Genomic DNA, 13,650 nt, shown 5'->3' with positions numbered 1-13,650 from the left:
GGTTAACAATCGAAAAAGGTCTGATTTCAAGAATTTACAATTCCGTCTCCCGTCTCACAGAAACATCGCTTGGTAAAATCAAACAACATTGGGAAGAGGAACTAGTCCAAGCCATAGATGATGAGGTCTGGGATGGTGCATTAGCGAGAGTGAACAATAGTACGTCCTGTGCCAGGCTCAATCTTATACAACTAAAAGTTGTCCACCGTATCTATTACACCAACTCCAAACTCTCCAAAATATATCCAAATGTTACGGACACCTGTAACAGATGCCACACGTCACCAGCAAACATGACTCATATGTGTTGGTCTTGTCCTCGCCTACAAGGATACTGGACAAGCATTTTCAATCACCTTACTGAGGCCTTGGACGTGGTATTGACACCATGTGCAGAAACTGCCATTTTTGGAGTAATACCTGGCTACCGAATGTGGAAGAGGAAAACTAAGGACAGTATAGCCTTTGCATCTCTTTTAGCACGAAGAAGAATACTCCTAGAATGGAAATCTTCTATACCACCTAAAGCATCTCAATGGCTTAAAGATCTAATGTTGTACCTGAACTTGGAGAAGATTAAATATAACCTGAGGGGCTCCTCAAAACTATTTGAATCTGTCTGGGGCTCTATGATAGCCTACATAGCTGAACTTAAGACACTAAATTAAGGAGAAAGAGGGGGAACTACGAATGTATGTTTGTTTGTTTTTTCTTTGTTTTTTTTTCTTTTTTTTCCCTCCTTGTGTCTCTTTTTATATTAATTTTTTTTATTTATTTATTTTATTTATTTGTTCTGTCTTTGTATACATGTATGTATGTAGGTAGGTACGTGTATGTATGTGCATGTGAACATGTGGGTATACATATGAGTATATGGGTACAAGTATTACTGTTACTATTCTTTATTCCCTTATCTATACATTTTCTTTTAATATTATCTTCTATATTACTTTACTTTTACCTATACAGGTATCTATCTTATTTATTTAGTTAGTTATTTATTTTACTAGCTAGGATCGGGAGGGAGGGAAAGGGGAAAAATAAATAAAAATATTGACTGTATAAATGTAAACTCATTGTGCCTGACTCAATAAAAAAAAGTATAAAAAGAAAAAGTTTACTGAATGATTCCTTATAATATTGCCTAATGGAAGCATATATAATGTGAACAAAATAGGTCCGAGCACTGAGCCCTGTGGCACTCCATGGCTAACTTTGGTTTGCGTGGAAGATTCATCGTTGACACGTACAAACTGAGAGCGTTCAGATAGATAGGACCTAAACCAGCCTAAAGCAGTTCCCTGTATGCCAACTAAGTGCTCTAGTCTTTGCAATAGGATATCATGGTCGATAGTATCAAATGCAGCACTGAGATCGAGCAAAACAAGAATAGAGACAAGTCCCTTGTCTGAGGCTATTAGAATGTCATTTGTGACTTTAACCAGAGCTGTCTCTGTGCTATGATGTGTTCTAAAGCCAGACTGAAAGTCTTCAGATAAATCATTGTTTTTTAAGTAATCACACAGCTGTTTTGCGACCGGTTTCTCAAGACTTTTTGAGAGGAACGGAAGATTAGAAATAGTTCTATAGTTGGCTAAAACCTCTGGATCGAGGTTGTGCTTTTTAAGAAGCGGTTTTATCACTGCTACTTTGAATGATTGTGGAACATAGCCTGATAATAAAGACATATTCATAATATTTAATAAAGAAGTGCTAATTAATGGAAAAACTTCCTTCAACAGCTTAGTTGGAATTGGGTCTAACATGCACGTTGATGGTTTAGAAGAGAGAATCATTGAATGTAATTGTTCAAGGTTTATTCTAGTTTACTATCTAGTGTAATATTAGAACTTACATTTCCGGGAGCTGTTGATAACACTATACTGGTCAAAGGCAAGAGGTCATTAATTTTGTTTCTAAGAGTAACAATTTTATCGTTAAAAAAGCACATAAAATCATTACTACTGAGTGCTATGGGAATAGAAGGCTCAATGGAGCTGTGGCTCTCTGTCAGCCTGGCTACAGTGCTGAAAAGAAATCTTGCATTATTCTTATTCTCATCTATTAATGAAGAGTAGTAGGCTGCTCTCGCTTTACGCAGTGCTTTCTTATATTCATTAAGAGTAATATGCCAAATTAAACGAGATTCTTCAAGTTTAGTGGAACGCCATATCCTTTCAAGTTGTCTAGACTTTTGCTTTATTTTGCGGGTTTCGGCATTATGCCATGGAGCTAATCTATGTTGTTTTATTTTCTTCTTTTTCAAAGGAGCAACAGAGTCTAATTTTATTCGCAGCGCATCTGAAGCACTATCAACAACATGATCAATTTGGGGTGGTGTACATTTTGTATAAGTTTCCTCCCCTACATGTAGACATGCTATCGAGTTAAGTATTGGTGGAATCTCTTCCTTAAATGTGGCTAGAGCACTAACAGATAGGTTTCTGCTGCAAGAGCTTTTGACTAATGCTTTGTAGTCTCGTAATAGTACTTCAAAAGTTACTAAGAAATGGTCGGATAAAGCAGGATTATGCGGTTCGACTAATAGTTGCTCAATTTCAATAACATAAGTCAGAACAAGGTCGAGAGTGTGATTATAGCAGTGGGTTGGTTTATTTACACTCTGACGGAAACCAACAGAATCTAATATAGAGTTAAATGCAACAGTAAGGCTATTTTTATCATCGTCAACATGAATATTAAAGTCACCTACGATAATTACTTTGTCTGTTTTAAAAACCAAAGTTGATCAAAACTCAGAGAATTCTGATAAGAATTCTGAATAAGGACCTGGTGCACGATACACTGTAACAAATAAGATTGGCTGCAAAGTTTTCCAGGTCGGATGCGTAAGACTAAAAACGAGGCTTTCAAAGGAGGTATAATTTAATTTTGGTTTAGTTTTGATAAGTAAACTTGAGTCAAAGATTGCTGCAACTCCACCTCCTCGGCCCGTGCCTCGAGCAATATGAGTGTTGACATGGCTGGGTGGAGTGGCCTCATTTATGCTGACATATTCTTCATGTCTCAACCAAGTTTCAGTGAGACAGCATATATCAATATTATAATCTGATATTAAATCATTTACCAATATTGCTTTAGATGCTAGAGATGTTCGTGTGCTCCTCTTCCCCTCCCCCGCACAGTCTGGCTCTTGCATGTAAGTCAATGTAATGTCCCCTGTGATGGGTTAGGGTTAGGGTTAGGGTTAGGGTTAGTTAGTTAGTGATGTATACATGGGATGTGTGTGTGTGTGTGTGTATGTGTGTGTGTCTTTGTGTCGTTGTGTGTTTATATGTCTGGGAGGGAAGGTTGGGTTTGTTTTTATTTTAATTGTTATATCTGTTTGTCTATATTATTGTAATTTTTTTTAGCTAACATATGTATTCTGTATATTTTGTAAGTAATTGCTGTTATCTAATTGTTGTGCTTTTGGTTGTACATGGTGTGTATTAATCTCAATACAAATGTGGTCACAAAAAAAAAGTATTTTAAGCTTATTTTATTACATTAGGAAGTACAGGCTGTATTCCTTCCTGACAGAAATCTCCCTTTTGATGGCAGCACTACCAAACGTTCGAAGTGGCCCTATTCTGCTTTTTGCAGTTCCCCTCTCCTGGGGAAGGGGAATCACGTGAGTAGTACCATACGAGTATATGTAGTACACATTATACAGAGGGTGATCACAGTCGATTGGTTTAGCTAAGTGTCTGAAAATGGTCAGACTTCATATCAATAGTTCAGAAATCATGTTATAATGAAGTAAAAACCCTCAGACTCAGGTTGGTACTAACTAACATCAGCTGTGATCCTGAACAGACTGAACTCTCTGGGCAGCAGGGAGGAAGTCTCTGGAACAGGAGGAGACTCTTCCTCCTACAGAGGACACAGAGACGCTGATCCAAACCAAACTGTAAACCCAGCATAGAGAGGTTCAGTGAATGTGGTTCTGAAGGTGTGGAGGTGGATCAGTCTGTCAGAGGAGACTCTGAAGAAGGAGAGAGAGCCAGCAGGAAGATCCAGATACACTGCTACTCTACCAGAGGAGGAGGAGGAGGAGGAGGAGGAGGAGGAGGAGGAGGAGGAGGAGGAGGAGGAGGAGGAGGAGGAGGAGGAGGAGGAGGAGGTGATGTTTGTTCTATTATTATTGTGACAGACAGAGTAACGACCACCAGAGCAGCTCAGACTCCAGGACTGATCATTCTCTCCAAACACGCAGTCCCCTCCGTTTCCTCTCCTCCTGATTCCTCTGTAAGTCACTGATATATCAACCCTTCCTCTCCACTCGACCTCCCAGTAGCAGCGACCAGTCAGAGCTTCTCTGCACATCAGCTGACACCAGCCATCAAACCTCTCTGGATGATAAGGATATGGCTGCCCCTCCTTCACACGTGTCACCTTCCTGTTGTCCTCAGACAGTTTGAGTTCTCTCTGTGCTGTGTTTGTGTCGAGTGAGAGTTCACAGGAATCTGAGGAGAGGAACAGCAGCAGTTATTCATCTATCAGCTGTTCATGTATTGACTCTTTGATGATGAAGGTTACATTTCAAGATGGAGGCTGCTTTGGTTTCATGAATCAAATGAAACCACACTCACACTTCCTCAGACCGGGTCTCAGCCATCGGACTCCAGCAGGCTCCATCCTGAGAGAAGGGGGGGGGGGGGGGTCAGAGCATCACTCTCACACTCAGAGCTTTGTTATTCTCCACAGATGAACCTACATGTTCACATATTGCATATACACGATCATTAATCAGACGACATTATTTTTGTCAGTCAAACATCTCATTATTAGCCGATGAATGAAGCTCATTTTTTTTTAATTATTATCTATCAGAAAATAAGATGTATCAGTGTTCAGTTAGTCCATTATGTTTACTCAGACTCTCCGAGACACATTCAATACGTGTTTCTCTTACCTTGAATCTGAAGAGGGAAATGCATGAACTTTAATTGAAGGTATCTGTTCTGCACAGAATTCACAGGACATCTGATAGTTCCTCATTGATTTTACAAAGTGCTTTATAAAATAGAAGCACTTCAGAATCAGTTCAGATAAAGGAGTGTAGATCACGTCCAACTGTCACAAGTTAGACACTTCTACTGTGGCAGTTCTTATTGACTCTGGTGCTGATGCCAGTCTTTTGGACATAACGCTGGCCTTTCAGATGGAACTTGGTCGGGAGGCTTTGGAGAAGCCCATCAATGCTACAGCTCTAGATGGTCGTCTTCTCTGCAGAGTGACACAACGTTCAACTCCAGTTCAAATGAACATGTCATGCTGTCTGCTTAAGATCTAGTTCCTCAATTGATTCCAGTCAGCCAATTATCTCCGAGTGTCAAGACCTGTCCGGTGTTCCCAAGGATTACTGGGACCTTAAAGAGGCCTTTAACAAGGTTCGGGCCACCTCACTCCCGCCTCATCGTGCTAATGACTGTCCTATTGACCTGTTACCTGGTACTTCTCCTCCTAGAGGTCGACTTTTTTCTTTATCGGCTCCTGAAACTAAGTCAATGGAGAAGTATATAAATGACTCTTTGGATGCAGGGCTTATCCGGCCTTCATCATCTCCTGCTGGTGCAGGTTGTTTCTTCGTGGGTAAGAAGGATAAGACTCTGCGCCCATGCATTGACTACAGAGGACTCAATAACATCACTGTCAAGAACAGGTACCCCCTACCACTTGTTTCCTCTGCATTTGAACTGTTACAAGGCGCTACTATTTTTACCAAGCTGGACCTATGTAACGCGTACCATTTGGTGAGAATCAGGGAGGGGGACGAGTGGAAGACGGGATTTAACATTCCTAGTGGACATTATGAGTATTTAGTCATGCCTTTTGGACTCACCAATGCACCTGCAGTCTTCCAGGGGTTGGTAAATGATGTTCTGCGGGATCTTCTCAATATCTGTGTTTTTGTATACCTGGATGACATTTTGATTTTTTCCAAGTCAAAACAAGAGCATGTGGTCCATGTTCGCCTAGTCCTCCAGAGGCTCTTGGAGAACCACCTCTTTGTCAAGGCCGAGAAGTGTGTGTTCCACACCACAGAAGTCCCTTTCCTGTGATTTGTGGTCTCCACCGGAAATATCAAGATGGATCCTGAAAAGACCAAGGTGGTGACTGACTGGCCACGCCCTTCAACACGCAAGGAGCTCCAACGCTTTCTGGGTTTTTGCCAACTTCTACCGGAGGTTCATTAGAAACTACAGTTTGGTGGCAACCCCTCTCACAGCTCTCACCTCTCAGAACATTCCCTTCCGGTGGTCCTCGGTGGCCGAAGGGGCTTTTGGTGAGTTAAAGTAACGCTTCACCTCTGCTCCTATTTTGATTTTTCCAGACTCTACTCGGCAGTTTACTGTAGAGGTAGATGCGGACACTGGAGTTGGGGCAGTTCTTTCTCAACGGTCGGCCGAGGATCAGAAGATGCACCCGTGTGCCTTCTTCTCCCGGAAGCTGTCTCCAGCAGAAAGAAATTACGACATTGGAAATCGAGAACTGTTGGCAGTGAAACTTGCCCTGGAAGAATGGAGACACTGGTTGGAGGGAGCAGAGCAGGCTTTTGTGGTCTGAACGGATCACAACAATTTGGAGTACATCCGTTCAGCTAAGCGGCTGAACTCTCGTCAAGCCAGGTGGGCTCTGTTTTTCACACGCTTTGATTTTTCTCTTTCATACAGACCTGGTTCTAAGAACATCAAACCTGACGCCCTGTTTCGCCAGTTCCAGCCAGAGAGCTCTCCATCTCATTCTGAGAATATCATCGCTTCTACATGTGTCATTGGTCTGGTGACCTGGGAGGTGGAGGTCAAGCTGTCTCATGCTGAACACCCAGCCCCATGTGCCTGTCCTGTTAACCGTCTGTTTGTTCCTGCCATTCTCCGTACCCAGGTTCTCCAGTGGGGTCATAACTCTCGCCTGGCTTGTCACTCAGGGGTGAGACCGTCCCTAGCCCTGATTCGACAGCGATTTTGGTGGTCTTCCATGGAGAAGGATGCCAAGGAATTCATTGCTGCTTGCCTAGTCTGCTCCCAAAATAAGACCTCACGCCAAGCTCCCTCCGGTCTTCTTCATCCCTTGCCTATCCCTCATCGTCCCTGGTCCCACATCGCCTTGGATTTTGTCACCGGACTACCACCCTCAGACGGTAACACAGTCATACTCACAGTCATAGACCGGTTTTCCAAGTCTGCCCGGCTTATTCCATTAACCAAGTTACCTACTGCCAAGGAAACGGCTGAAATCATGTGTTCAGGCTGCATGATCTCCCCAGTGACGTTGTGTCTGATCGGGGACCACAATTTACTTCTCGTTTTTGGTCCGAGTTTTGCAGGCTGCTGGGAGCCAGTGTCAGTCTCTCGTCCGGATTCCATCCCCAGTCCAATGGTCAAGCAGAGCGAATGAACCAGGAGATGGAGACTGCCTTACGCTGTCTAGCTTCCTCCACTCCCTCCTCCTGGTCGAGGCAGCTTCTATGGGTTGAGTATGCCCACAACACCCTTCCTTGTTCTGCTACTGGTCTTTCTCCATTACAATGCTCCAGCGGATTCCAGCCGCCCCTTTTCCCGGCACAGGAACGGGAGGCCAGCATCCCATCTGCACAGGCGTTTGTAAGCCGATGTCGACGCATGTGGTTAAAGGCCCGCTCCGCGCTCCTGCGCTCTTCTGACCGTTATCAATGGACCGCCAATCGCCGTCGCAAGCCAGCTCCACAGTACTCCCCAGGGCAACGTGTCTGGCTCTCCACACGGGATCTCCCTCTCAGAGTTGAGTCAAAGAAGTTGTCTCCCCGTTTTGTAGGCCCATTTCCCATATCTAGGGTCATCAATCCTGCAGCTGTCGTCCTGCGTCTGCCCCCTTCTATGAGGATTCATCCTACCTTCCATGTGTCCAAGATCAAACCAGTTAATGTGAGCCCTCTTCAGCCCCCCTCTAGACCCCCACCACCACCCCGGACTATCGACGGGGAGACTGTTTACACTGTCCGTCGCCTCATCAAGTCCCGGCGACGTGGTAGAGGGTTGCAGTACCTGGTACACTGGGAGGGTTATGGTCCTGAAGAGCGGTCATGGGTGCCCGCTCGCAGTATCTTTGACCAATCTCTTTCCCTGACTTTCACCAGGCCCATCCCGATCAACCTCTATGGACGTCAGGAGCCGTCCATCGAGCGGGGGGTTCTGTCACAAGTTAGACACTTCTATTATTGTTTGTTTTATGCCTCATCTAAACTCTCCTGTCATTTCAGATCCCGCTTTCCTCCAGGCCCTTGTAATCAGCTCATTTCCCTCACCTCGTCTCCTCAGCCCTTCCCCTCACCTGTTACTCATTCCCTCATCACTCCACAGTATTTATATCACCTCATTATCAGTTGTCCTTTGCCAGATTGTCTTGTCGTTTCCGCCAAGCTCTCCAGTGAGTGTTGTGCTCTAGTCCCGAGTTTTGTCCTGCCCAGTTTTCGATTCCTGCCTGCATGTCTGACGGATTTACTGGTTTTGACTCTGCCTGTCCTTGACCTGGAATAAACTGAACATTACTATACTGGTTGTATCTGAGTCGTGCTATTGGGTTCTGATCTGTACCTGTGATCGTGACACCAACAGGAGTGGGATGATCTCTGTTGTAGGGTTATGTTGCAGGATGGATTTTCTGAATCTTGCCACCTAAGTATTGTCTCCCCTGACTTTATCGTCAAATTGATAAAAGTCAGTTTAGTTCAACAAATTAAAATGAGCATTAAAATCGAAATCATAATCTAAGATGATAAAGATGTCTTCCTTGTCTTCGTGTCCTCAGTACCCTTTCATGTTATTGTGTTGGCCTATTTTCTTAAAGTCTGTTTCTTTGTGACTTTTTTGAAAACCAGGATTTACATGAACACATACAGTATACATGTATAATACCTGAGAGTGTCCAGTCTCCAGAGAGGATCCTCCAGTCCAGCAGACAGCAGCTTATCTCCTGAGTCTCCTGGATGATTGTAGCTCAGGTCCAGCTCTCTCAGATGGGCGGGGTTGGAGCTCAGAGCTGAAGCCAGAGAAACACAGCCTTCCTCTGAGACCAGACAGCCTGACAGCCTGAACACACAGAACAACACATCACATAATCTGAGGCCACTGTGAGGACTGGAGGGTTAGAGAAGTACTGCGATACAGTCCATTAATGTGGGGTTATTTAGACATTGTCCAACCAGGCCAATCACTACTGTCTCTCAATAATCTGATAACATTACTGCACTTTTCTAATTTGTCTGGAAACATTCAAGATCCAACAAAATAGAAAAAACAACATCAAACTTTTCTATGGAAACAAATAGAACTTTACTGATTTACATGTAGATTAGAGACAATCGTGTGCAGGTTAGAGGTTTACCAATGTATGTAAATAAAAACTTAAATTGAACATGTTGATGAATCCTGACCTGAGAGTCTCCAGAGTGCAGTGTGGACTCTCCAGTCCAGCAGACAGCAGCTTCACTCCTGAATCCTGCAGGTCGTTGTTACTCAGGTCCAACTCTCTCAGACTAGAGGACTGGGAGCTGAGGACTGAGGACAGAGCTGCACAGCTTCTCTCTGACAGGTTACATACACTCAGTCTGATAGAGAGAAAACAAGCAATGTGTTAAAATAATGAACTGAATATTTAAGTCATGATGTATGAATGTGTCTGTACTCACAGAGCCTTCCTGGAGGCTTTGACCACTGGCAGCAGCCTCAGAAGAGCCTCCTCTGAAGCAGAGTATTTATTCAGGTCAAACACGTCCAGATCTTCTTCTGATGTCAGTAAGATGAAGACCAGAGCTGACCACTGAGCAGGAGACAGACTATCTGTGGAGAAATGTCCTGAACTCAGGGACTGTTGGATCTGCTCCACTAGAGAACCATCATTCAGTTCATTCAGACAGTGGAACAGGTTGATGCTTCTCTCTGCAGACAGACCCTCTTCCATCTTCTTCTTCATGTACTGGACTGTTTTCTTGTTGGTCTCTGAGCTACTTCCTGTTTCTGTCAGCAGACCACGTAGGAGTTTCTGATTGGTCTCCAGAGAAAGACCCAGGAGGAAGCGGAGGAACAAGTCCAGGTGTCCGTTTGGACTCTGTAAGGCCTGGTCCACAGCACTCTGGTAGAGATGTGTTAGTTTAGGTTTGGGTCTGAAGACTTTAAGCAGCCAGGAGGTTGTTGGTTCTTCTGACAGCAGGTTGACTCCAGAGGTGATGAAGGTCAGATGGACATGAAGAGCAGCCAGAAACTCCTGAATGCTCAGATGGACGAAGCAGAACACCTTGTCCTGGTACAGTCCTCTCTCCTCTCTGAAGACCTGTGTGAACACTCCTGAGTACACTGAGGCTGCTCTGATATCGATGCCACACTCTGTCAGGTCGGACTCATAGAAGATCAGGTTGCCTTTCTGCATCTGCTCAAAAGCCAGTTTCCCCAGAGCCTCCATCATCTTCCTGCTCTCTGGACTCCAGTGATGATCTGTCTCAGCTCCTCCATCATACTTGACGTTCTTCACTTTGGACTGAACCACCAGGAAGTGGATGTACATCTCAGTCAGGGTCTTGGGCAGCTCTCCTCCCTCTCTGGTTTTCAACACCTCCTCCAGAACTGAAGCAGAGATCCAGCAGAAGACTGGGATGTGGCACATGATGTGGAGGCTTCGTAAGGTCTTGATGTGGGAGATGATGGTGCCGGCCTGCTCCTGATCTCTGAATCTCTTCCTGAAGTACTCCTCCTTCTGTGGGTCAGTGAACCCTCGGACCTCTGTCACCATGTCCACACACTCAGGAGGGATCTGATTGGCTGCTGCAGGTCGTGTGGTTATCCAGAGGCGAGCAGAGGGAAGCAGCTTCACCCTGATGAGGTTTGTCAGCAGCACATCCACTGAGGTGGACTCTGTGACATCAGTCAGGATCTCAGTGTTGAGGAAGTCCAGAGGAAGTCGACTCTCATCCAGACTGTCAAAGATGAACACGACCGGGAACTGATCAAACCTGCAGATTCCTGCGTCTCTGGTTTCAGGGAAGAAGTGATGAACGAGTTCCACCAAGCTGTACTTGTTCTCTCTCACCACATTCAGCTCTCTGAAGGTGAATGGAAATATGAACAGGATGTCCTGGTTGGCTTTGCCTTCAGCCCAGTCCAGAGTGAACTTCTGTGTTAAGACTGTTTTCCCAATGCCAGCCACGCCCTTTGTCAGCACTGCTCTGATTGGTGCATCTCTTCCAGGTGAGGCTTTAAAGAGGTCTTCTTGTCTGATGGGTGTTTCTGGTCTGCCTGGTTTCCTGGATGCTGTTTCAATCTGTCTGACCTCATGATCATCATTGACCTCTGCAGACCCCCCCTCTGTGATGTAGAGCTCTGTGTAGATCTGGTTCAGAAGGGTTGGGTTTCCTGCTTTAGCAATGCCCTCAAACACACACTGGAACCTCTCCTTCAGGTTAGACTTAAGTTTACGCTGACACACTGCAGAACGACTTCCTGAATGAACACACAACAAAGCAGATCAATAAGTCAAGAAATGTCAACTCTAAAGAAATCTTTAAATAATGAGTATCTCAGTACTTTGTTCCATCTCTTGAGACTTCAGTCAACATTTATCCAGCTTGTTAAATCTCTATAGAAACCCTCTTACTGCTCTGCAGACGGTCAGCCAGCTCCTCCTGCTTCATGCTCCTCAGGAAGTGCAGTGAGATGTTCAGAAATGCCTCTCTGCTGCTTCTCCTCTGCTCTTCATCCTCACCGTCCAACACCTCCTCATCCTCCCTCAGACTCTCTAAGCATTCTGGGTCATCTGAACTCAGAGCCTTCTGGAACTTCTTCAGCTCGTTCTTCACGAAAGTGATGATGTTGTCCTCCAGCAGCTGGAACAGAATACATGAACAACACAATCAAACTAAAGTCACCAAACATCAGATCCATGTCGGACAGACTGACAATCCACTGATCTGCAAAGTGCATCGTGGAGTTGACTGTGAGCAGAACAGATGTAGAGTAGCTGTAGTTCATGTGCAGACCATAAATGTGGAGTCCAGCTGAGTCTGATGCTGCTGGGCAGACTGACCTCTGGGAACCTCTGAGCTCTGCTGGTCCTCTCTGTGAGGAATCATGAAGACACAACTCATGAACACAAGGTAAAGGTCCTTGAAGTGACTTCCTGTAGCAGAACATTTTACTACGCCTTCTAAGCCCAATGGGGTTAATGCAACTTTCAGCTCACAGTTCGGCTTTACCAGTCAGTTTGCAGGAGGCATCATGGCAGGAGACAAACTCTACCCACTGGCCTTCATCATGAGCTTAAAGGGTCTTCATCAGATGATGTGGGAATCAGAAGGAGAAGAGGTTGATCTGGGGTCTTATTGTAATGTTGAGGGTCGATTGTCTCCTGATGGGAAGCGCTGACAACTGTGACTTTAACTTCCTCTGTTGATTCATTGATATAAACTTTGCTACAGAATGAATACCCATTCACACCACATGCTTATCTCTCATATATTTAAGAGTTGGGATATTTAAGGTGTAGGAAGATACCAAGCTTTTTAACCAAAAATAAAAAGTCGATCATATGAATAGAAATTAAAGATGAAATGAAACAAGATTCCAACCTGTGTTCCTATCACAAATTGCTTACGTATATATATATATATATATATTAGGGCTGTCAAACGATTAACATTTTTAATCAGATGAATCACCATTCGAACTATGTCCAAAATATGCCATTTATTTACGTATATTGTTGTGGGAATGGAAAGATAAATTAAAGAAGGCGGATGTATCCATTTAACACAGTATGTGTCAGGATTCTCATGGTTTGTCACGTTTGTAGTTTTGTATGTCTGGTTATGGGTATTTTCCTCCTGGTATATTGTCTGGTCTCTTTTCCCTGTGTTTTCATGTCTGTCGTTAGTTTCCCTGGTGTGTCTAATTTCCTGATTGTTTTCACCTGTCACTCCTTGTGTGTCTCCTGTGCTCATCAGTGTCAGCCCCGCCCCTGATTGTTCCCACCTGTGTCTAGTTACCCTGTGTTTAAATCCCCCTGTCTCCCAGTGTTCAGTGTCGGTTCGTCTTGTGATTTGGCTTGTCCTCAGTGAGTGGTCTGTTCTGTCTGTGTATATATAGCCTTGGAATAAAGGAATTATTTTTACTTTAATCTGCATTTGGGTCTTACCTGCTACACACACCGTAACAGTATGTATGTATGTTTATTATAACTAGGGCTGTCAGTCGATTAAAATAGTTAATCGCACATTTTAAATCTGTTCTAAATGTTCCTTTTAGAGGGATATTTTTCAAGTTGTTAATACTCTTATCAACATATGAGTGGACAAATATGCTTTGTGCACTTTTGTTTATCATTTGATCAATGACAAATATTCTCCGCCTCAATTCAACCTGGAACTGTGTGTGTGTGTGTGTGTGTGTGTGTGTGTGTGTGTGTGTGTGTGTGTGTGTGTGTGTGTGTGTGTGTGTGTGTGTGTGTGTGTGTGTGTGTGTGTGTGTGTGTGTGTGTGTGTGTGTGTGTGTGTGTGTGTGTGTGTGTGTGTGTGTGTGTGTGTGTGTGTGTGTGTGTGTGTGTGTGTGTGTGTGTGTGTGTGTGTGTGTGTGTGTGTGTGTGTGTGTGTGTGTGTGTGTGTGTGTGTGTGTGTGTGTG

General features: G+C 44.2%; 1 protein-coding gene across 1 annotated transcript; it reads right to left on the bottom strand.

The window, feature by feature from the left end:
• Nucleotides 1-3,553: 3,553 nt before the first annotated feature.
• LOC117459771 (NLR family CARD domain-containing protein 3-like) lies at nt 3,554-12,088 on the bottom strand. Its single transcript, XM_034100868.2, has 7 exons — nt 12,014-12,088; nt 11,632-11,860; nt 9,674-11,477; nt 9,419-9,592; nt 8,901-9,074; nt 4,596-4,642; nt 3,554-4,469 (listed from the first exon to the last, which is right to left on the bottom strand). The coding sequence occupies exons 1-7, from the start codon at nt 12,014-12,016 to the stop codon at nt 3,877-3,879; spliced, it is 3,024 nt and encodes a 1,007-aa protein (XP_033956759.1). The 5' UTR covers nt 12,017-12,088; the 3' UTR covers nt 3,554-3,876.
• Nucleotides 12,089-13,650: the final 1,562 nt, after the last annotated feature.

Source organism: Pseudochaenichthys georgianus, chromosome 15 (assembly GCF_902827115.2).
Source record: "Pseudochaenichthys georgianus chromosome 15, fPseGeo1.2, whole genome shotgun sequence".
In the NCBI taxonomy this organism is placed as follows: domain Eukaryota; kingdom Metazoa; phylum Chordata; class Actinopteri; order Perciformes; family Channichthyidae; genus Pseudochaenichthys; species Pseudochaenichthys georgianus.
This window is presented reverse-complemented; position numbering and strand designations above follow the sequence as displayed.